At 35.7% G+C, this 25,044-nt stretch overlaps 2 protein-coding genes across 2 annotated transcripts in view; one reads left to right on the top strand and one right to left on the bottom strand.

Moving 5' to 3' along the window:
• Positions 1-24,117, bottom strand: part of IQCK (IQ motif containing K) — a 41,352-nt gene extending 17,235 nt beyond the window's left edge. The window contains exons 1-6 of the mRNA XM_035889229.1: positions 24,037-24,117; positions 22,649-22,829; positions 20,738-20,835; positions 14,840-14,892; positions 14,648-14,725; positions 5,022-5,106 (exon numbers count right to left, since the gene is read on the bottom strand). Coding sequence (XP_035745122.1) covers positions 5,022-5,106; positions 14,648-14,725; positions 14,840-14,892; positions 20,738-20,835; positions 22,649-22,829; positions 24,037-24,117 — 576 coding nt within the window. The remainder of the gene's footprint in view (positions 1-5,021; positions 5,107-14,647; positions 14,726-14,839; positions 14,893-20,737; positions 20,836-22,648; positions 22,830-24,036) is intronic.
• Positions 24,118-24,546: 429 nt separating this feature from the next.
• KNOP1 (lysine rich nucleolar protein 1) overlaps positions 24,547-25,044 on the top strand; it is an 11,741-nt gene continuing 11,243 nt past the window's right edge. The window contains exon 1 of the mRNA XM_035889231.1: positions 24,547-24,577. Coding sequence (XP_035745124.1) covers positions 24,547-24,577 — 31 coding nt within the window. The remainder of the gene's footprint in view (positions 24,578-25,044) is intronic.

Raw genomic sequence — 25,044 nt, forward strand, 5'->3', positions numbered from 1 at the left:
GCTGTCCCTCTGACAACAGTGGGAAGGGGACATGCTATATTAGCTTAGACATTGGTAAGTGATTATTCTATTAGTGTCGTATCCAAATTATAATAGAATTATTAAAAATGGAGTTTCTATTTTTTCTAAATATTACGTATATAAAATGTCATTATGGTTTAGGAGTTAATGTCCTAGTAATTCAGGCTGAAGTCAAATAACATGGTAGAAACAAGCAGCGATAAGCTTGGTTTCTCCTGGCACATTTTTGCTTTCAGGAAGCCGACTACTTTGTTTTCTAGAAAATTTCTTATATTTACATGATATGGTAATGAGTTTGCTCTGCGATTTGAACTCTGTTACTCTGCTCCATTACACTCTGGTTTTCTCCTACTTCCCTGAGCCACATACAGAGCAAAAGAGCAGGACTTAGCTTTCCACTAGTTAAAAAAAAAAAAAAAAAAAAAAAAAAAGAAAAGAAAAAAAACCTTCAAGAAAACAATATAAATTATTTATCAAAAGTATTCTTCCACCCAGAATTTCTCCTTTGTGGTGCAGCTAAGAATGCAACAGACAGTAGCTGAACTCCCACAGCACTTTCCAATCCACTTAGGAGAAGGTAACGTGCTATATTTCAGATTGTGCACTGGCAGAGCAGAAATACAATACGAGGTTACATGATCAATAAAGACAGGCAAGACTTTTATTTAGTGACTTAACATCAGATACCTCTTAGGCCTCTAATAATATCCCATTATATTAATATAGTTCTGTATTATCTTCTATAAAAGTTATATGAAGTTCTTACAAGGTTGATATGAAATTTTAGAAATGGAAAAAAGATACTGTTACTAGTGGTCTTGTTTTGAGCTATACAAAAAAAAAAAATTTCTATTAAATCCATCAAATACTATTCCCAAAAATACAATATAATCCCAAACACTTCCTTTAGATTTGCAAGAGAAATTTTTTTCTTTTATACTGTCATGTATGCTTTTATAGAACCCATAATTCCTTATTACATGGAGTCAGCTTGTCTGCACAGAAAGGGGTTAAAAGAATGCTTATGGGACATACAAGTGACAGGAGCAGAAGAGGCAGGAAGAGAAGAGAAATTCCTACCTCTGTTTCTAACTATGAAATTTTTGAAAAAATGAAGTGTCCATTTATAACTGCAGCTATGCAAGACCTGTATTTTGGCCTGTGACAGGGCCACAGTGATCTCTCTATACTGAAAACAAAGACAATAACTCTTAACAGTTAAAAGACAAAAGGCAAGTATAGTAGATTCTGCATATTCTCCCTAGATAAATAAAATAGTGGAAGTATAGTGAAATACATAGCAAAATACAGGGCTCTCAGATAAAGGCATAGTCAGATAGGCTGAAATACTCCACATTAAATCCAAGCAGTGCGCATGAGCTCCCAGAACAATGTGATTTTTTAGAAAAGTGAAAGAAAATGGAACACAGCTACATCACCTGCAGTAAAACAGGTAACAGCAACTTAACAAAATACTATCAGTATGTTCCAAATATGCTTAAGAGATTATAATTTAGCATAGCTGTGAATTTCTCAGAAAATAGCCTTTATTTTGTAATCAGCATGCAATTCTACCATGATTAAAAAAGCCATGACTCAGCAGCAAAATCTCCAGGCAAATAATGAAAGTGCCAAGAGCTTTGTCTTGTCCAAACAACTGATGGTCCTGCAGACCAGCAACGCATGAAGCACTGAAGGAGTCTCAACTTTGAAGTGACAGTTCACTCTTACCCAAGTTACTTGGACTGAATCTAGACTTGCTGTAAAGAACAGTGAATATTTGTGTGACCTTCTGGGTTTGAGTCTTTGCTAGAAGCCACAACTTGCTGGAAAGGAATATAAATTGTGATAGCAAAAGCACAACAAATTGTAAGATACAAAAAGAAACCTGTTCAATTCTGATTTAACTTCTGCTCAAACAATATTTATGTATAAAATAGCACTGAATATTTACATAATGTTGCCTAATTTAAACTCCATATTACAAGATTTAGTCAAAATAAAACTGCTTTCAGTGCTAGGTGAGAATATGTTGCACAACAGTGAAAGGATAAGACTAAAGCTTTGACCAGAGACATTGGAGGAAACTGTATGAATGAAAAATCCCTTCAATCTAGAATAGTTATGCAAATTGTAAAGATTAAAAAGACCCCATTAAAAAAATGGCACTAAGCATGGATTCTGAAGTAGAAGGGTGAAGGAATATAACTTCTTTTATCGGAAAAGTGCCTGGAAAATTGATACCTACCAATCAAGTGTTTTCATCAGATACTTAATATTGCCTTGGCCCACAACAGATGAATGGAATCTCAATAAAAGAGTACAGCAAGAATTGAAGAGAAGGAATTCTGATGACAGAGCTGTCTCCAGCTTTATTTGGGTGCTCCTTCTTGCCCTCAAGCAGACCCCTCAAGATGACATCTTCCTTTCTGATCTCCTTAAGAGTATTCAGCAGTTATAGCTTCCCCTGCTGTTTGTACTGGAATTTAATTCTTGATTAAACTTGAAATAATTTTTGGAGTATTCATCAACGTCTTTGTATGGAAGATTGTAGAAAGGACTTTGTTGATGGCAGGCATTAATTATTACTACCAAACCAGGTATTTTTCTGAATTTGCTTCAGCTAAGGATGAATGTCCTGCACCAATCATGCTTTACTATCAAAAAGTTTTCCATATTCTGTACCTATAGCTTTTTTTCCCCCTTTACATAGAAAAACCTTTCCTGCCTGATCCATTTTTGCTGATTGCCATGTGTTTTTGATACTGGCACATGCAGACAGCTGGATGTGGCAGAAACAAGTGAAGTGTCATGAGAAGACACGATGCTCAGTCAGTTATACAACAAGACAAACTCTACTGCCTAGATCCATAGAGTTAACGAAATAATTCAAAAATGGTCTGAGTTCACAGAAGATGTGTCCAAGAAAATAACTTGCTGTAGTTTCTCACACTTTATATGACATTGTTTAAGAATAGAAAACTTATAAGGCTCACATTTGGGATAGCATGGTTCAAGATAAAATTACCCTGCCCAGATTTCCGAGTTTCTTACTTTTTCTGAAATCTAACAGTGTGTCCAGAATCCCACTCCACCCATCTTTCAAACAAGTACCTATGGATTTTATGTCCTTTAAAGTGTATCTTGAGAAGACCAATGATGAAGTATACTGTTCCTTTATCACAGTGCCATGTAAAATATGTATGTGTGCAATGTCATCACAACGTGTAAATTTTTATTTCAATAGTGTTTAAAAGTTCCAAATTCTGTGAATTATAAAACAAGGTTTAATGAAAAACATCAGAAAATACTTTAAAATGCTGACAGAATAATATCCTTAGAATGCAAAAGGACATTATTTGTAAGCATTCAGTTATTACTACAATAAATCAGTGTTAGCTGACAGAGCTAATTATTCTAAAAGCAAATAATCTGAATTCTTTGGTAAATTTTCATAATATACTTTAACATTAATGCAACAAAATCCCATTTAAGCTTAGTGTTCTCTTAATTTTCAAGCCCAAGGATAACAAATTGCCCTATGTAGTAACTTGTTACTAATGATTTTTATTTTATATTCTGATTTTAATTTAAATTTGAACTTTTAAAACCTCAAGTTCTTTCAGCTCTAATAAGCTAAAACATGTAACAACTCATTTTATAGTCTGAATTCTTTTTGATGTCTCCTACTCTTTATAGCTACACTTTCTCATTTCTGGGAACTGGTTTAGAATGATAAATACTCCTGTGAAAATTTAGAAGTTAATATATATAGCAAGGAAGGATAGTGCCCTTCAGAGGCTTTGGTAGAAGCACAGGATATCTGAGCAATCTGGCAGTGCTCAGCAAACGTAACTGTTATTGGATAATGGTTGCCTTTGCAATACTCCACTGTAAGGATGCCTGCAGTGATACTGTCAGTGCTAATTAATGTTAGTGTCAATGCCGTCTCTGTTTAAAAAAAGAAAAATAAAGGAAAACGAACAAGCAGAAAGCATCACAAAATTATCAGTCAAAAAGATAATTTCAAGGTATTTAATCATCTTTGGCTGCATGGCACATTATAGTAGCCACTCATATTCGTGCTTGTTAAAAGTAGCAAAGAAGAACTTAACAGAGAGTGTTTTATACTGATTGTTATTACACCTGATGTACAGACAGAGATGTCTCACTGTCCATCACAACGAAATTACTGCTATGTCTGGAGACTATTTACAAGCTTACATTTTGATAAAGGCAGTCAAAGACATTTCTTGGTCACCGAATTCACCTGAATTTCAAGTCTCTTTCTTTCCAAGGCGTGAAGGTGTTGGAGCCTTTCAAAGAAATATTTCACAGAATCTGTTCAGGATTTTTAAAATAATTTATTTCATAGCCTAGGCTTGGCATGGCTGTTACCCTCCAAAACAACAGTATTAGCCAATTATTTTTGTATTTATTTTATGCACCTTGCTTTTCCCCCTTAAACTAGCGAATTTGTTAGTGTTGTATTACTACTATGGCTTGCAATATCCGCTTGCCCTTTGCTTGAGTAACAGCCTCCATGCCTCTCCTACATCTCCTGTCACATTCTTGGTCTCAATTTTTTCTCCTTTGTTTCTGTATGTTTTTATTTCTTAACACACCTCACCAATATTCCTTGTGTATCTGCACACTCACATATCCCTGCATGAAGCAAGTAACACTTCATCCTTTAGCAACTAGCCAAAGATCAACTAAAAAAAGAAAATTGCTCGGTGTTAATTGTACTTTTGAAAATCAAATTGCTGCAGATTTTCTGTTGTTGAGGAAAACAGTGAGATTACATCAGCGTAAATGCCTGTGAAAAAATTGTAGTCACTAGGCATAAGGCAGAGCAACATCCAAACCCAATGAACCATGAGGGTCTGAGCAGCTATTTATAGTATCCCCTACTTAAAATTTATGTAAGGATTTTCCCTGAGGCCTTCACAGTCCTACGGTTTCCAACATCAAGCAAAATAATTATAGATTACTCTTACCCGATAACCTCTCCAGAAGGACTGAATTACTATGCTTGCTTCTTCTTCCGACAGAAGGAGAGAGAGAGGAATTGGTGGCCTAGGACTTAAGAAAAAAAAGTTTTTTAAACAGACAGCCTATAAATGTAAAATACTTTCTTCCCTAACAGTATATCTTATAAAAAAAGAGAAGTTGTTCGGGAGCTTGAAAGATACATTTCTTATTGCTCCAAAGATAAAATGTGCAAAGAATATCTCCTTTTCAAATATATTCTGTTATGTATGCTACAAAAATTTCTTCTTTACAACAATAATATACAAGTGGCACATCAAGCACAGTAACCTTTCTTATTCTTCTACGCAGATTTCAAATTCCTACCATTATGGTAGGGTTTGAGGTGGTGGTGGGAGGGAAGCAAGAGAAGTAGGCGTGCCATTTGTAAAGACGAAGAGCTTGAGTGTGCATGCAACAATGAACAACATAAATGCTCCTTACAATTATTAAATCCGCAGAACATAAATATATTTTAGTACATAAATTTACATTATGGTTTCACTTAAAAGTAAAATGTAGTGGAAAAAGTAATGGATTATTATCATATCTGCATAGGCATGGCTCCATGTTTAGAAATGTCTAAACAAGTTCTTAAAATGCTGACATTTTACTTTTGATAGTATATACACATTGTTTGGTGATAAAAGAAAGTAATAAATATGTGAAGTCAACAATTTTCAGCCAAAATACACAGCAATTTGAAAGGATTTTTGCTGATTCTGTTCCTACCAATTTTAATGGGAAACACTCTAAACAAGAATTACAATTCAGCCATCACTAACAAAAACTCAAATCACTGTATGAAATCTTGCTTCCCAAAAGCCATTTTCTATGGATGTTGACTTATTTCTCACACACAATGATCAGAGAGCATCCACGGAAAAGAAGACGACAAAATTAATTTATATAGTTTCTTTTATAATAAATGTGATTTAAAGCTAATGAACTGTAGGGCAATAATGTTGCAACTCACGAAACTGCTGGCTATAAACAGCAGACTTGGCAGAATGTTAGGATGGCTGCTAAGAGCCATGCTCCCTGCATGGGACACGGATTGAACACAGCACTGACTTGGAAGCCCACAGCATTGTGAATTTGGATGCAGCAATCATTTGGATTTAACTGTCAAATATGTTTTTGTCTATACCAGTTGTAAGCTGTCTATTTTACCAGAACTACAGACACACGCAACCCACGCAGGAACATCATTTATAGTATTTATACTGTATAGACACATATACTGCAAAGACCATCAATTAACAAGCTATTTATGCCATCTTACATTTTCTGGCCAAACATTACGTCTGCCATTTCTTTTGGAAATTTATTTTACAGTATATTACAGCTCAAGCTAGGAGGCTTGACAGCTTACATTTTCCTTTCACTTAATTTCATTCATATTAGTCTCTGCCCTAGTCAGCTTCCTATGTTTTCCGACATCTTTCTCTTAGGACTTGTTTTCACTGAAGGAGCATTTCTAAACTTAAAGCACAATCTTAACTATTCTCTAATGCTAGACTGGCTACACCGTTGGAGTCTGTGTACTTGACTAAACTGGTCTCATCATCATGTCAACTGGCTTTTGGCCTACATTTATTTTAATATGAAAGAAAACCCTGGTGTGTTTGGAAGAGTAGAAATAAGACAAAAACAAAAAGAAGTCTTTCCATTAAGCTAAACAGTTCTAGCTCTGTGAAAATTAATTAGCATTTCTACTGCTCAAGGGAAATTGTAAGTGCTGGACAAGCAAGGCTTCCTGAGCAAACTGCTTCTTATAATCAGATTTAAAAATATGAAGTTGGACTGTGCTGGTTTGGCTGATAGGCTTTCATCCTCTGTTCTATTTTTGATCTTTTTGAAAACCAAAACTTAGAGTGGGAAAATCACAGAAAGACCTACATATTCTACAGCAGTTATATCAAAGACATTGAACTTTCTCTAAGAATGAGTACATCTCTAAAGACCAAACTGAGATTACTCCTAGCCTGCTAGGCTGACTCTAGCATTAATTTGCTTTCATTTTCAAATTATATAAATGTCTAGTTTATAATCCAACACTAAATTTGAGAAACCAATATAAAATCAAGCAAAAAACAGGACTTATTTTTCAGTATGACAGTCACTGGCAAATATCAATCATTTCAGCAGGGTAGCTATAAAGAACAGAAGTCATGCAGGTCCAGTTTTGTCTAAGAGAATATACGCAATTGGCTTCGGGTCAAATAAAAATAGAATCTGAACAGAGGCAATCACCCCTCAGCAGTGAACCTGGAAAAGAGGGAATATGTCATTTGTGGCAGAAGACAGCTGTGTGCCTCCAAGAAGATTAAAACTGACAGTAAAATGTACACTAAACATATCGGTATCTATTTTGAGATATATATATATATCAGATATATTAACACAAGTTGCACCTGTAAAAGAGCATCAGTAAAATGATTTTTCTTAAGTATTGTATTTTACCAAATCTGAATAAAGCAGACATTGACCAGAGGAAAGTTAAATTTCAAAAACACATTTTGTGCTTTCTGAGCAAACTTGTACGCATTCTCATTATGTGAGATACTAATTATATTACATTATGCAGGTAGAATTTGGCATCCAGAAGATATAAAGCAGACTTGTATTAAATAAATGTATGAGGTATTGAAAGAGGCTCTTACTGAAGATGTGTGTCTGATTTCCTCATGGACCACAAGGAACCCAGCTTGTGCTGGGTTTCTCAATGAACTCATAAGAAGGGGGAGAAAAAGGCCCTTTGTTATCTTGTCACCAAACCAGACAAGCTAACCTCTGGGGGTTCACAGTCATGCTGATGGACACTGTATACAGTCAGTATTTTTACACAGTAACATCCAGAAACCCCAATTGTCCTACAACAGAAGGTCTGATTCCTTCCTTGAAAAGGAAATACAAGAAAAAATTTAATCAAGCAAAATTTTCTCTATCTATAATTCAGGATTTTGTAATTGCTCTTTTTACTTAAATTTGTTCCCTAACAGTAACAGACAACCACCAAATTTAACCACCAGCCTTACAGCTAGCTGCCTGCAGGACTACCGTGCTAGCGACAGAGAGCATCGGTGCCTGGGGCGGATGGTGTGCGGGGGCAGCGGAATATCCAGGTGCAGTCAATGAATGATCAGGGTTTCTCTCTGGTTTTAGAAAGCTCTTCTCTAGAAACATTGAAGCAACCCTAACAACAAGAATCAGGCCTTCTGGAGGCCTGCAAGTTTCAATATGACAGCCACTGCTGTATTAAACAGCCACAACCACTTCACCTTTAGTTTGGCTGTGATGGTTATTGGTTTTGAATATTTATATCACATATGAACACAGGCAATGACAGAGTTAGTGCAAAATTCGTAATCTAAAAGACAAAAGAACAGACCAAAGAATAGGGATAAATGTAAGACATGCAAGTAAATGACCATGGTGATCTGCGTTAACTCTTAAAAAAAGGATTCTGAGGAAGTCTTTGGTTTGGAAAGTACTCCAAAAATTCACATACTGGTCTGAACAACCAAAAGAATTGTTCTGGAATTTTTTCAAAGTAGTTTTCTTTTCTATTTTCAGTATTTTTTATTCCTACTCAGAGAATCTAGAAAAATTACAGCATATTAAGTCCTTCTTACACGCCTACCCAGAGTTGCAGAAGTGTGCAACAATGAAAAACTATTGTTTTGCTTCAGAATAAATGTATCAAAAATCTCTGATTATAGATACTATTAAGATCAAAAAGCAGGAAAAAGATTGTTCATAAAAAATCAGAGACTGAAGTATTGATTTATCTGACCTGGTATTTAAAACCAATTAGATATATTAATCCCATATTACGCTATCACTGTATGAGCCTCACAGGCTTACAGGGAAATATTCCCAAACACTTGACAAAAATACCCTGGAATATTTTCATAGGCCAAGCTGAGTGTGAACTGAGACCTTTCTTTTCAAGACTGTTAGTATTAATGCAACTATTCAACAGCCAGAAATAAACTACTAACTACTGGCTTTCATTTGCAGTAAACTAAATGCACTAGAATAAGAGAAAAATATTTGGAGAAAAAAAATCCTTAGAATAGATATGAAAACATGATTGTGCATTATATGGAGGGCACATTTCTGAATGACTCTGAATGTGGGAATAACCAAATTTAATCTTCTGAAGAAAGGAAGCACAAACAAGCAGACATTTTGAAGTGTGACTCCTGCTGTCTGAACTCTTCTTCTCCATTACCTTCGTCAAATAAAAGCTCCTTGATACTGTCAACAGCTAAATGAAGACTAAAAAAAAAATATATATATATATTTTTACTCCTTTTGCCCCCCTCCGTTCTTTGCATCTTCCACTGCTTTGCTGGTCTTTGAATACACTTTTGTCTTTTGAATATCCTCAAATATAAAGGCTATATGTTCTGAACATATGAAACATTTCACTTTTAAATCTCCTGTTTCATTTCTGTCTCGGCCACAATTCTAACAAAACAAAACCAAAAAAGAGGCAAGATATTACAATATAATAAAATCATAAAACACACTCAGAAGTATTACTAAAGTGGTCAAAGTGACAATATGCATACAACTGTTAACACATACAAGCTATTTATATACTTATTTACCTATTTATAATGAAGAAAAATATGGTAAAAAGAAAAGATAGCGTGGAACCAGCACGAGAAAGTTGGGAAGTGGAGAGGCAGAGTCATATAATGGGCAGGAGAATGAGGCAGAATAGGTGAATGGTAACAAGAATGTGAGAAGAATGAGAGGAAGCACAGCAAGAAGTCTTAGCAGCAAGAACATGCCAAGATAATAAAAGAGCAAGAATCTTTTGTCTTAAGTTTTGTGTGAAAATTATAGTGGCTTTCTTGCCTCTTTAATATGATCTCTACTTGGGGAGGACTTATCCATTTTACTGATAAAACTCCGTCCTCCTCCTGTGCTTGCATACTTCATACATATTTTGCAAGTCACAATGCATTGCCTCAGTGTTCTCTTTTGTAGGACTGATATTTATGTATTCTGTAAGAGTGTTTGTGGTCCTGGACTGAAGGAAACCAAACATGGACCTATCCCAAAGTCCACTCATGTCAATGGGGAAATTTCCATCTATGTTTGTGCACGTGAAATCAGACCTTGCATGCTGTAAACATGAAAAACTAACAGCAGCAAAAATAATCTCCAATTAGTATTCTAACAGCAACATTAGGAAGACATCATAAACCACTAATATGTTTTCAATTTTCTCATTGCCATTTTGACAATCTTTACATAATTAAGGCAAGTTTCAGCACTGCATGAGGATTTGTAGCCATAAAACCTCAACCTCATAAAACACCATTACACATTATAAATATTGTATACAGAAACTTTGTACAATTTTCCAACACACAGTTGTAGTTTTAAGTCAAAATTTTCTCTTTTGTTAACTTGAATTCTGCCACATTACTGGAATGGCAATTCCTTACTTGGATCCACATAGAGTAACATCCACACAGGCATATTTGTTGGACTTTTCCACTATCACAATGAAATGGGCTGCTCATCATACCCCTCACCTCCCTAAATTTAAAGCTCAAATTATTAAAGAAAATGAAAGAAAAAACATAATGCAAATTAAATATACTCTAAACATGGCTGGTTTAGAGTCAAACAGTAAAATATAGCAGTGCGCAGAAAGCAAAGCCTGTAGAAACTGGGCACATTATGGAAAGAAAGAAATCGGTCACCCATGCAAAATTACCCCCATTGGCCATCTGAGAACTGACAATGAAGTCAACTGTAAAGGCAGCTGAGACCAGCAGACTTCACCTAATTAAAATACCAGGGGGGAGGGAGGGAAAAAAAAAAAAAAAAAATCAATGTGTATATATGTATATACAGATATTTGGCAAAAAGCCACTTTACATTTAGTAATAATTTTTATATATATATATATATATTTATCTTAGCTGCCTACTTCAGTAAAGCCACCATACATTTATTTTCTCTGTATCTGTACATTTGTTTTGGTATACACAGATAGATTAAACCCGGAAATGTGTCCTGAACTGAGTTATCAAGTAAATACCTCTATATGGAAAATGAGAAAATGCAGATAAATAAATTATTGTGAATGAATGCTTATTTACAAAATGCACCTTTGGTTCCTGTAACCCCTGTAAAATATGCATACAAAGACTGATCTTCAACAGCCAGGAAAATACTTATGCTTATTCCTAACCTAGATCCATATACCATTCTCTTTCATTGAACGTAAGTGTTGAAGGTGAACTTGAACAATACTGTTGTATTAAATTCACGTGACAGTACATTTTTCTAATATTGGTATTTTTCAGACCAGTGGAACTAGTTTTTATTGTTTTCTTCATATTTTTTTCATTAATATGCTAAAGAAGGTTGGGTAATGATACTCCCATGATACTCAGAATAAGAACTCAGCCTATCTATGCCAGAAAAGTAGAATTTAAGTGGGATTGGGGCATAAACACAGACCGCTCTCTTTCTCTGTCCCTGATTCAGTACACAGAGCTTGGTTGCTTGTGACTAAGCTTCACTGCTATTCAACCAGAAACACCACTGGAAAATGCTGACAAAAGGCAACTGTGTTGCTTATTAGCATGTTTATAGGAGTACAAAACATTCAAGGCTTGAATTCTATTTACTTTACTTGGCTATATCAGCAGGAACAGAAACGTTTTGTGTTCTCCTGGATGTGAACTGTAGATTACCAGTCAGTCTTGAGGGTGCTCCTTCTACTGCTTTTGAAATCTACATTGGGAATCAAGGATTCCCAAGGGATGCAGTATTCTGTCAGTGCTACTGGTAAAATACAGAACGCAGTGGAAGACAATGGAACTATACTGAGGCTTTTATTTACTGAAGTCATAGCAATTACTATAAATACTAAAGCTGGAAACAAATTCAAATTTTACAAGCTCCTTCACCTACAGCAACCAGCTTTTGAAGGTACAATATTTGCATTTAAAATTCTGGAAACCAATGCAGCATTTGGGTCGGCTTATAAAGTAAAAGTAGGCTGCAAGATCTCATTTAGAAACACATCATACAGAATGTGAGGCTCATAAGATTGTGGCTTTGACTAATCTTTAAAAAAACTGAGCTTCAAAGAAAAAACTGGAGGCACTGGAGGACAGCCAAAAAAAGTCATACTCAGGTACGGAATATATTAAAAAAAGTGGGATCTCTGATAGAACAAAAATTTAACCTTCTGGGGTTTTTTTGGTTTTGCTTTTTTTTTTTTTTTTTTAAGCATGAAGACCACTTTGCACCGATAAACCCTATTTTAACAGCATATAGAAATGTATTCCTATTTAACAGACCTTTCAGAATGCTTTCCAAATTTAGACAAGTAACTGAAAAAGTAACACAAGAGTTTACCCCTTAAATTTGCAGCAACACTTTTTCCTTCTTTTTCTTTATTAATACCATCTAAACAGTTGGGATAATGATGTTTCCCATCAAAATTTGACCAGTACTTTTTAGCTTGTTGTCTCTTACATATTCAAAAATCCTGTTAAAACATGAAAACTCCTTTATAAATAAAAATGAAAATTACAATAAAAAACATAGAATCAATTACATTTTAAATGTGATATCTGGAAGGATATAATAATAAACTATTTATGACACATCCAGAAGGACATAATAATAAATTCTCTCATTTTTATTCTTATTTAACATTGTAATCTTTCACTTTGCTCTAATGATGCTTACTTCATAAGCAATATTTGTTAAGAAATCTGTAATTTTAAGGTAAATTCACAAAAAGTTGGTTTCTAATAACAATTTTAATAATTATAATTTTTTAAGGCCTACTTGTTTACTTTGTATCAATTTAAGTAGGACTTTGACACTTCAGTGTCCTTGTGGAGCTGTCACTACGTTATTTAGTAGCACAAGTACTAACAGAAGCTATGAGTCATTCAGCCTGTGATTCCACAGTGTATTTCTCTTGTTGGCAAAGCTGACTTAAGCAGTTCCTGCCACCACCTCTATATCTTACCAACTCATTTGTTCTCTTCACCTTGCCCTGAGCCCTTCATTTTAATCCTTCGCTTGTGCCAGTACAAAGGCTTGTCAGGCTCCCAGGAGAACCAGATTGGAGAAATTATCTGTATTTTAAAGAGCTATACAAACCCTCCTCACACATTTTGGCAGACAGATTTCTACGTCAGAGGAGGTCCCTGATCATAATAACAAAGCATCTTACCAAACAGCCAGGGTGATATTAGGTTGCCTACGAGCAGCTGGGGGTGAAGAACAGGAGGAAGCAGGGAACCATTTAGGTCAGTTTTATTTCCAAGAGAAACGTTTGTAAAACTGTGATCTTAGATACTTATCTTAGGTACAAATATCCATCCTCACAATTCAGTGGTATCGAAACTGCCTTACTAACAGATGGCTCCTCAGTATGCTTAAGAAATGAGTGTGACAACCTCACTGCAGTTCACAATCACTTTCAAAACTACAAAATTCACTGCCTTAAATGGGAATCTTGTTGACCAGACCTAGTGATCTACAGAATGAAACTGTTAGGGGCAGACTTGAACAACAGCAGTATGATGCAGTAGCAGGTACCTGAAGGTATCAGAGTTGAGATGAAATGGGTCACTCTGCAAAGATGTCCACTTCTTACCACAGAAACTTCCTAAACAACTGTGACCACACGGCCACCTTTAAGGTAATCAAAGTTAACTGTTCATGTCACAATCACCAGCTTTTCTCCAAAGACCTGTGAATGTCAAGGAGCTTTCTTCTTGCTGAATCAGTGACTCAAGGTTCTACGTTTCACAGGACAAGAGTTCAAGAAAGCTCAATTTCCACTTATATAGTGTAATGAAGTAAACATATCTACAAAGATATTAATATCTAAGTTTTCACTGACCACCAACCTAGCCTCCAATTAAGTTTCAAATTGAAAACTTTCTTTAAAATCTGATTATCTAATTTTCTTATTATCTCACAGTGGACTATTACTTTACTTCTTTGCTCATACAACAGCTACATTTTAAAACAAAATGCAGTCTCAAGGACAGTAACATTTCTTTCAAAAATACTGTGTAGCTTGGTTCAACAGAAATAATAAGGAGTATGTGATTGAGGCTGCCAAAACAAGTGTTCACTTCTCAGATGCAAAGTCATAAATGTCTGCAGAAATGCATCCTGATGCCAAGGATTATTACAGGTATTTTTAAAACAGCTGCTTACAGTTAGAGGAAGAATTTCTAGACTGTATATCCTCAAAGATTTCCATAGTAGTAAGCAGCACTGCTTTGCTCCTTAGTACAAAGATGTTCACAATACTACCAGACTGTTTGAATGCCCTGCACTCTGCAATTAAAATGTTTAAGAATTCTAAACTATTTTCTCTGTGAACAATTCTGGTACAAAATACCTTGTAACTAATACACTACCAACTTAGAAAGCATCACACAGTTCTTTGTTGCACGCAGTAAAGGGCATTTAGAGGGCACAATTGTAATGCATCGAAGCTCTATTACTTTTCTGGAATAGCAGGGGAAAAAGAATAAAAGGAGAAAAGGTTACTCAGAGTACTGCAATAACTTACTGGTCCTTTAGCCAGTCGTTAACAAAAGGAATGGAAAAGAATTCTGTGAATGACTCATCTTTCCTCTTTGGGTTCTTGCTGATAACAAAAAAAGAAAACAACTCATATTAATTTAAATTGTAGCTATTCTACTTGCAAATTAATGCTTGAATCACTGAGCATAATTAATAGTAAAAGCCACGATTAACTTACTTGTATAACCACTCAGTTAGGAAATCACAGGCAATAAATTTGGTCCTTTTTCTCTAAAGACAAAAGATAGTTTCAAATTATTTATTATCTTTGGATCGGTCACATGGTTTTACTACTGGAGAGGAACAGAAGCTAAATTGACTGCTTTTATTAAATAAAATATACAGTACATCACTCTGTCTACTTTAATATTGCTACTGCCAACAGTCAGTGGCTCAGCCAAAATTTTAGAAATTTTGTGGAATGCTTTCAAGTCAAGTCAAAAAATGAGTGAGAAAATTCTACATATACTATCTGGATATTTGCTACAGTATAGCCATGACAAATATCTCAGAATAGTGTTCTAAGTAAGTGGCAATCTCACTGCAAAGAAATTAACAGAACCTGTATATGAAAATATGTCAATTATTTGCCATTTTGTTCAAAGTTCTTTATCTTACTTAAAATACTTCATTGCTTCCAAGGCACAGAAGGAACGTTGATGGAATGCTGTTTCCTCCTGCATGGAACCAGCTTGAAGGCATTGTGAATACTTAAGACACACATGCAGCAGAGCATTGTATGGCTGCTCAGACAAAATCGTCTGTTGGGTAGTCCAGAAAGGAAGGCAGAAACAAGGCGTATGTATATCTACAACCACAGATACCATGGACATTACAGAGAATCAGGTAAAAAGTTCAAAATCTAGAGCTTGGGAACAAAACATTTGTGCCCTTTGCTCCCAGTTCTAAGACTTCTTCACCACCAAAGAGAATTTTGCAAAATGCTTTGCAGCAGGTTATCCTTAGTGACTCATGCAGCCAGTACTTCTTTTGCTGGACAGCATTGCATGCCGTAAAATACATTTTGAGTTCAAAATTCAAAGCATGAATTTTGATCAATACAGAATTGATTAGGGCTTTCCTTTTCTTAAGAGATTTCCTCTCCACATTCCATCTTTACAGATGGAATGTATAAATGGGTACAGGTGCGGAGAATATAGTGAAGACTTCTGGTTCGAATGACAGAAGAGCTTAATTAGTGTCTTCTGAACCCCTCTTACATGAGATGCGTTACAGACATACACAGCCAGTGAGTGAAGACTAAAAAACATTAAGCCCCTGCAGAACAGAGACACCGAGTGCTTTATCAAAATAGTAGCCATTTAGGTAAGAGAAAGCCTAGCTCCCATCCAGAAGGTAATACTTACCCTGTCAAATGGGAGATCCAACTGTAATTATTACTTTTTAGGAAAACAATTCACACTGGTCAACCACATTTGTGAAACTGCTAAATCTCATAAGAGAGGCTGGAGTCTCAATTAAAATGTAAAAAATGAAGGTACAACTACCACTTGCTAAGAAAAATACAATAAATATGTAATTGGAAATCTAATGCATGATGAATTACTTTATTCTATGCATTATCCTCACCATCTGTATTTCTCCCTGTGCTACAAGAATATGATACAAAAAGGGCTGGGAGACGTGAACAGAGAGGCAGGAAAAAAGTGCTCTACATGGCATAATTATTTCACTTTGGGGTATTAGCACATGGCATAATTTGGGGGTCAGTGTATTACTTCAGCCACAGGTGAAGTGGAAGAGGAACATTACGCAAGGTGCTGACTGCACAGTGAAAAATATGGGGCAGTCATGTAGCTAGGGGATGATAAATGCAAAGTTTAGAGCTAGACTGCGTGGCATTCCTAATGATACACGGGAAAGCTTTTACTTTTCTAAGCGAATCTTACCCTTGGTAGACATACATACTGACTCCCACAGAAAAGAAAGAGAACCTCTTAAAAAAAAAAAAAAAAAAAAAAAAGCAGAACAGAAAAAGAGAACATTGCAATACAATTATCAGTCCTGAACCTTACGTGCCTTTACAATCTGTTTCATGACAACAAAAGCTTTGGGGTTCATGTAGTGCTCCATTAGAGTGGTTGGCTGTTAAGAAACACATCTCTCTAAGGAATCTTCATGCTTGTCATGCTAATACCAGATACTGTTCTGAGAAGCCAAACAACTAAGTTTTAAGAGACTAATACCTGCACTGGAGAGCTTTCTACAGGACATTTTAGATTTTATATGGACAAATTTTTACTTGAACAGAATCTGAAAACAAATAGCAGAGTCTGATCATCTTTGTACAGCTATTCTCAAAGTATGAAACTGGGTCCCATTACTTAGTGAATTGTTTCAGAGAATAAATTCTATACTCTAACAACAAAATCCAATTTAATCTAGCAGTTGTAATTTAATCTGTGTTAAGTAAATTGCTTTTTTGCAATGGGAAAAACACTCAGAACAGTGTTGTCAAAACAGTCATCACCAAAGGAATCAAATTCATCTTGCTTTATCCTTGTGATCCAGTGAACTTATTAGGGAGAAATTTGGTCAAGCTGAATATTTTTTTATTTTGTTATTTTTTTGCCAGGAAACAGTTTGCTTTGCTAGTGAATTAAATCATTAGTTGCACAGCAGTCAACATTTATAGAAGGGAAAAAATTACATAAATTGACCTGCCTTTGACACATTCCTCCTATGCTACATGAATCAGGATAAACACAGGAAATATCTGCACAATGTGCATTGTTAACCTGCAGATGTGCTTCTAAACTATTTATATTCAGAATTAATTTTCCATTTTTCAGTTTAAATATGATATGCTTAGTAATAACCATGCAAAAATACTGGTGATCAGGACATGGCAAGGCCATTAGGAAATCTTCTTCCATTCACTTTCCTTGGTCTATCATACTTTTAAATATAATATATTCCATTACAGAGTGTGATACGGCATCCTCTTTCTGTGATCACTAACCAGAAAGAAAAATCAGAGTTATGCTAATAAAAACATTCAAATATTGTTTAGTTTTAATGCTGAAAAATTAATGCATTAGTCAGTTCTCGTGAGAGAAAAGATTTAAGAAAATAGTCTTTCCCCTGGAGACATTTGACAGGAGATAGGATAAAGCACAGGGGAACTTATGGCGGGGAAAAAAAAAATCAGCAAGGGAATACACTGGGCAGCCTAATAGGTTTCTTTCATCTCTAATTTAAAAACGAAGCTTCTGCAGACTGTTCTCATATTTATGTCAGTTTGAAGTCTGCAAATCTATCTAGCAGCTGGTGTTTTTTCTAGGCTTTTGCTTTTCAGATTTTTTTATATGCACTACATAATGCAAGAGAGCCTATTTTCAATTAAATGTTTAAGTTTCTATACCATCTTCCAAATAAGATCTTGCAGATTTCTTTCCTATGCAAATAACTACTTTCAGCATAACTGCCTCCTTTTCCTAACTTTCCCATCTGATTCTACAATTCTTCCTTTCCAGACATGGATGCATCTTTTCTGATATCTTCCTTAAATTCCTCTGTTGGGCCCATGATGTGATCTCCCTTACCACAATTTCAATTGCTAAATAACTCTCCTACTTAATTTTTCATTCTCTTCTCATTCATCTTCATTCGCCTTCAAAACATGAAAACCTTTAGCCCCTCTCAAAAACCCACTCTTCATTCTCCCTTGCAATTCTCTCTCTCTTCTCCCAGGCTCACTCAACGTTGACTGCAGTCAGTTTGATTATTCCTCCCTTTTTTCCAGTGCTTCTTTCATTTATCTTCCACTGGTTTATTCTATACAGCTGCCCTTTACAGGCTTTAATGACTCATGTCTAGCCAAAATTCAAACCTAGTATTCTGTTCTCTTCCTTCACGAATTCAGTTAGCTTAATCACGATTAATCATGTTCCTCTCCTGTTCTCTCATGAATTCCATGAATCTTTCTACTCTTTGTTCTCCTCCTATTTTTTGAAGTTATCTTATAGTATAATTAGAAATTACATATTTAAGTCAGATAAGAAAACAGAATGTTCAAGTACAAGCACCTGGACAGTAATGGAAAAGAACACAAATATTCAGTTATATGGCAAGCATAAAGAGCTATTGTTTTACTAGTTATTGTTCAAAAGGAGGAAGAAATGATGTCACAGTGGAAAACGATCATCTGACATAAGCTTGCTTTCCTAAACTCAGCTCCCCAAAAGCAGGACATCTCTTCATATAACAACAAAAATCACCTAGTGTCTTTTTGATAAGATGTGCTCGATTTCATGAAGTTTCTGTACATTAGAAAATAATTTTTTTTATTAGTTTACTATAAAGCAACACACAGACCCATACAAAATACATTTTCAGAACAGACACCTTCTAATCTATATACCACTGAAGCTCTGCAAAATTTCTCAGATTAAAAATAGAGAAAGAAACCTTAGATTTGTCTTGAGTTTGAAACAGAAGTATTTCTATGAATTCTCACATTTTTGTAATATGTTTTATTGCCTTCAGAAATATGTAACATCTATCAAGGACTGTATTTTAAGCCAGCTAAGACAGACATGCCTTTTTCCTGTTAAAGGATATGTGCTTCCTTTAAGAAAAAAGAAAACGAATCAATATAGATTTCATTAAGTGTGATGAATAATATATGTGTTCAATCTGCTCCTAGCTAGGTAATGTAAATGTGATGGCAGGAATGATATACAGAGATGTCATGCCATAACGACATGTAAATGAACCATTTTCCTGTTTCACCTGCATTAATCACAGATTATAAATACATATACACACATCTATAAATCAATCCGTTTATAGACACATATAAGTCTTGTGAAGACTGAGCAAAAATTGAAATAACTTCCTGTTATTGAAGGCACAGATTTGGATTTGAAATGCCAGTTTGAGGTGTCCATTCAAGCATGGTAAGCTTTGTGTGTGCCAGGCATGTATAGGTCAGTGGCAAATAGCACATATGTCATTTTTACAAATTGTTCCACAGTATCTGTTGTCATATATAGACATGCCTATAACAGGAAGTCAATGTCAGTAGTTGGAGAGGAGGTAGATCAAGACCTAAGATGATTAACAACCCACCAGTAACGCAAAGTCCTCCTCACTGCGCTATCATTTTAATCTATAACCCCAAGAGCACAGACTGTATTCCTCAGATGTGCATCATGTAGAAAAAGGCAGATATTTTCATTGTCATTTATATTAATTGCTCTTTATATTATGAAGCTGCAAGTAAGAAGAGGCTCAGCTGCAGGCATAAAAACATAGAGAAGTTTTACATTGGAAAGTATGGGTGACAGGCAGAAATTAGGAAAGAAATAGTAAAAAAATTACTTCCATGATTGGAGAAAATAGGAGAAATTATGAAAGACACCACACTCCCAGTACCTAATCTATTGCTGGGGGCCTGTGAGTTAGGCTATGGTGATACAATGAGCTTTATGTTGCACCAGTTCTAATGCTTTTCTAAGCATTCTCTATATACAATGAGGAATGTCTCTCCAGATATGCTTACGCACATGTCCACTGAAAACAAGTTTACAAAAATATATCTAGCAAACAATGTTTTTTTTAATGTACAATTTGTATAAGCTCATTAATGCTGAATACCCTGCTTTCCAATTAAATGGAATTTACACAGAATGTTAAAAAGCTAAAATACAAGATGTACCTCTATTAGGACACCAGACCAGCAAAAATAATTGAGTAATGAAGTACAATTCAAGTTCTTTCTGTCACCCTCAAATGAGTGATGTGTATTAATCTGAAATGAAGCCTGTTTCTCTAAAATACAACACTATTTAGGCTAGATACAACTGGATATTTAAGAAGCGTTTGTTGTGAGTTAGAGATTGTTATAATGATCAAGTGTGTGTAGCATGCAATCTGTTCTGAATTACTGGAGAGAACAACATTCAAGACCAGATCCAAAACAACTCATGATATGTTATTTCATATTATTGTGGTTGGTTTTCTTGCAAAAGACCAAATAAAGACATATGGCCTGTGAAATAAAAGGCTGTAACTTCCTGCCAGTGATTTGAACTGAAAACTAAAAACCCACCTCAAAACACTTTTCTTTCTTTGCTCGATGCAGAAGTTCAGCCATTCCAGGTAAGAGTACAGGAAATATGTAATACTCTAAGTATTCTCGAGGAGAACCTGAGCAAAAAAGTACAGCCTTCACTTACAGGTGAGCACTTTGATTTCACAAAAAGACAAACATTAGATGTCATAAACTAGGTATCAGTCATTTTATCAGTACTATCTCAGCTTGAACTAAACAGATCCACTCAGTTCAGATACAGTCACTTCTCTTCAACCAAGACGACATAAACTTGAGTAAATTTCAAACTAAAGGTGCATCACACTGCAAACTACAGTGTGCCTCAGAGATGTCAGACTTCGCTTTAAACAAGCAAACTCAGACATCAGAAGCCATGGAAATGAAAAGCAATGTGGACTAATTTACTCTGACAGAAAGAAAAGTAAATTAGCCTGCGCTGAACTCAGTGCTGTTACAGCTAGACCACTTTTGGTATCTGTACTCATGCCCTTTACAATCTGCACTAACAGAGTCAGTCATAAAACTGAATTTCTAGACAGAGGAAAAAACAAAGGTTATACTTCAGTGGTGCTGTGATTTCTTTCACATAATTACTTCCTACTGGCCAGATCCTTCAGAAATTTGAACATGACTCCTTATACCAATTTTTCCACCTTGAAAGGGCTGTCTGGGTTGGCATCTCTCTCTCTGTTTGACTGCACTGCTCTTACATGAGGTCTGCTTACCATGCTTCCCATGTGCTCACACATATTGACATCAGTGAGTTCCATGCAGAAGAAAGCAGCTGCAGTCAGCACCACCAAAACCCAGCGATGCTATTGCCCATGCCTAATGGCTACATGCTTGCTCAGCTGAGAGTATCAAGCTCTGTTTCCTTCTCAGCTTTTCCCCCACACCTCCATCTTCCCTAATGGGACCTTTCACCATTAACTTATAAACAGGGTTAAGTGGAGGAGCCGTCTACCTCTTCTGATGAAGACACTGCACACGGGGGAACTCAAGTTCACTGGGCCAGAGGGAACAGGGAGCATGATCCTGTATGAAGCCCTAAGAGCACTTGCCTCAGAAAGGTGAACAAACCAAAACCTGTCAGGATCCTAGACAACAGGGGTGGCTTATTGGCTGAAGTGCTGTCCTTGATTTAAAGCCAGATTGCAGTAGGTATTCAGGTTTTAGTGTGGTCAGTAAAGATTAAGTTATAGAAGTGTTCTCTTCCGGCAACACAGCTGAAACACTGAATTTATTGTCTGCTTTATACCTTTAATTGGTTCATACACTGCCAGAAAATGTTCATAATTGGAAGGACACTATACATATAAAAGCCAAGGGTAACACTGCTTCTGACTAGCAACAGAAATTCCTAATGAGCAAGAATGAACGGAAGAGAAGACAAAAAGGAGGGCTAAAATGCATAAATAAAATAGATTGATACTTGGTAAATTTTATAAAGTATAGAAATTGATAAAAAGAACAAAACTTTAGAGCTGTTTCCATTCTAATACAATTGTAATCAGATGGGCAAAGATAGTATTTTGAAAACAGTTTTCAAACTCAACTGTCTATCTAGTCTATTGACCCTGGATTTACATTATTAAATTAGAGGAAGAAATATTTGCCTCTCTCTGATTTAAGTGGCTAAATAAACAGTCACTTATTCAGAAGAGAACAGAACTACCTTAACAGCTAGACAATGCTACTGATTTGTAATGCACCATTTGAGTTTTCTTCCATTGACCAAGTGGCCAAGCCGGCTCCTTATTTACAGCCCAGGGAACTAATCATGCAAATTCCACTTAAGAGAAGGTGGTGTAGCTGTTGTTAACACTTGAAATTCAACAAATGACAAACCCTTGCCAAACGCAAGAAAAATAATCACAGCAGAGTTCAAGAGAATGTACTCCTACTTACATGTTTTTGGATCAGGTGGTTCTGGAAAGGGGGCTGTCTTGGGTGTGGGAAACAACTGTTGGACAACAGTATCAGCTGCAGGGACTGAATAAAATCGTTCCATACGTAATGGCTGCCATATTCCTGCTTCCAAAGACACCTGTTCAAGATAAATGTAACCTATATAAATACCCCAGTCACACTGTGAAAAAATAGAGATGCCAATTCAATAGGAAAAATTATAAGGTCAGTTAAAAATATATGGAATTATAATTTCTAATTAAAATATTATTTCCATATTTTCTGAGTTCTTTAAAAGAAAGAATTACACTTTAAAAAAATCTGCAGTTTCCAGCACAATAAAAACATCCAAACCTAACAGAAGGTATACGACTGCTTTTAAGAGAATATGGTGAGATATCACAATTTGAAAAATATTTTAGCCATTGTAAGAAATAGTCATTCTTTGAAAATTAAAATTGGCAACATTTTCTGAATGAGTATTTTTCCACTCAGGAAAAAAAAAAATCCTTCCGGAGATTAAAAAAAAAGTGCATCAACATAAAAATATGTATTATTTAAATTTGATGCTCAAATATATCAATCTGTTACGCCCAGACTAATGCCCCAAGCAGAGTTCACTATTCAAACTTAATAACAGCCTGTAATGAAGCCAGCTTCATTTGGGGAAACAGGATAGGCCTAAACAGACCAACTGTCAAACAATTTGAACTACAACAATTTAAAATAGTTTTTAAATAACAAAGTAACCTAAATACATCTAAACGAAAGTTAACTCTATATGTGGTGCCCAAAAGAAGTAATTTTGCTGCTCCAAGAACTTCTGGGGACAACGATTTAAAGTGGTTTGCCTTTCTTAAGTTTTTAAGTCTGCCAAACAAGTCTTCCTAGACTGAATTTATTTGGTCAGAATTAGACTTCAAACAACTCTGATCAGGTTTAATTCCGCTAATTTCAATGGCTACATCTAAGTGACCTATCACATATGTGAAATTGGGGCGTAACTCCTCCTACTCCTCCGCTGCACTTGCTGGCCCCTCCTGCGTATTTCAGTGCTCAGTCTGCTTGCACCACCACCCGAAGGAGATCCTTGCACACTTCCGAGTCCTGCCTACGAAGCAGACAGTCACAGAAAAAAGATGGGGAGATGTGCAAACCAAACACAGCTGCCAAGCTAATTTTAGGATAGCGCTAGCCAAGTTGCTTTAAATAAAAGCAATGATTTGTAATATTACATTTGTTGATTCACAAAAGTTGTTTGCAAAATGTAGTTTTGTTTTCAATTTATGAGTGAGTCTGCTCTTGCAGGCACCTAATTTTCCTATTTAGTTATTTAAAATCTTTTAAAACCAGTCCTATGCAGATTTTTTTACTTGAACTATACTCACAGATCCATGTTTTGATTCAGGAAAATCTGGAAATTGAGGCTGTTCTGCTTCATACTCTAAAAGTAAAAAGTAGTACAGCATTTATCCAGAAGACTTTAAAAACATATTTATTTTTCTCCTAAACAAACACTAGTTTCTAAAGGTACTTACTCTGGTTTGAAACAATACAAATTAGTACACAACAAATATTTGTTTAACGTGAAATCTAATATTTTAAAGCAAGTGAGAACTTTAGAACCTCTTCTCTCAGCTTCAAGTTAAGTTCAAGGTCCCCAGGGATACAAGAACCCTTTACTGGGAAAAAGATTTTTAACCAAAATAATAATTTTAAATGCTTTAATGTAAGTAAAATGCAGATGCTTGCACAGTATTAACCATTGTTTTCACAAGTAAATAATAGTGCTTTTCAACTTGAATTCCTCTATAAGCAATTAAATCCCCAGGACATTGCTAAGTATTACTGTCTCCACGCTCAAAAAAACCCCAAAAAACAAAAAGCAAAAGCAGAACATGACCCACATAGATTACCGAGTGAATCAGGGTAAGAAAAATAAAGGAGGAGGACAATGGACGTGATACAAAAAAACCCTTACAGATTACACAGTACAGAAAATTCTTACAGCCAAACTCGGCAGGTTTACCACTCTACCATTATAATGAGGAGATTTACTGGCATTGCTGCTTCCATGTGCACTACAGATGCCTCAGCTGGGTTACATTAAAATATGCAACTTTAATCCTGCATTTGAAATGGCCGGTTTAATGCAAAATACCTACTTTAAGGCATTACAAAGCACTTAATAAAGAAAACCCCATTCCAGTACTGCAGAACTATGGTGCTGGTCTCCCAGCTTCCCCATCAGCCTCGGTGCTCTCAGAATTTGGGCAAAGACCAAGGCTTTTGCTATTGGTGTCGGACTCCGGTAACAGAAGCCTGGCAGCCACTGCACTTGCGTTAGGAGCGATCGCATCGCCGCCTCCCCGCTGCCCCGGGCCCGCAATGGCCCC

This window comes from Egretta garzetta, unplaced genomic scaffold, assembly GCF_000687185.1.
Source record: "Egretta garzetta isolate BGI_Z169 unplaced genomic scaffold, ASM68718v1 scaffold292, whole genome shotgun sequence".
Classification (NCBI taxonomy): Eukaryota; Metazoa; Chordata; class Aves; order Pelecaniformes; family Ardeidae; genus Egretta; species Egretta garzetta.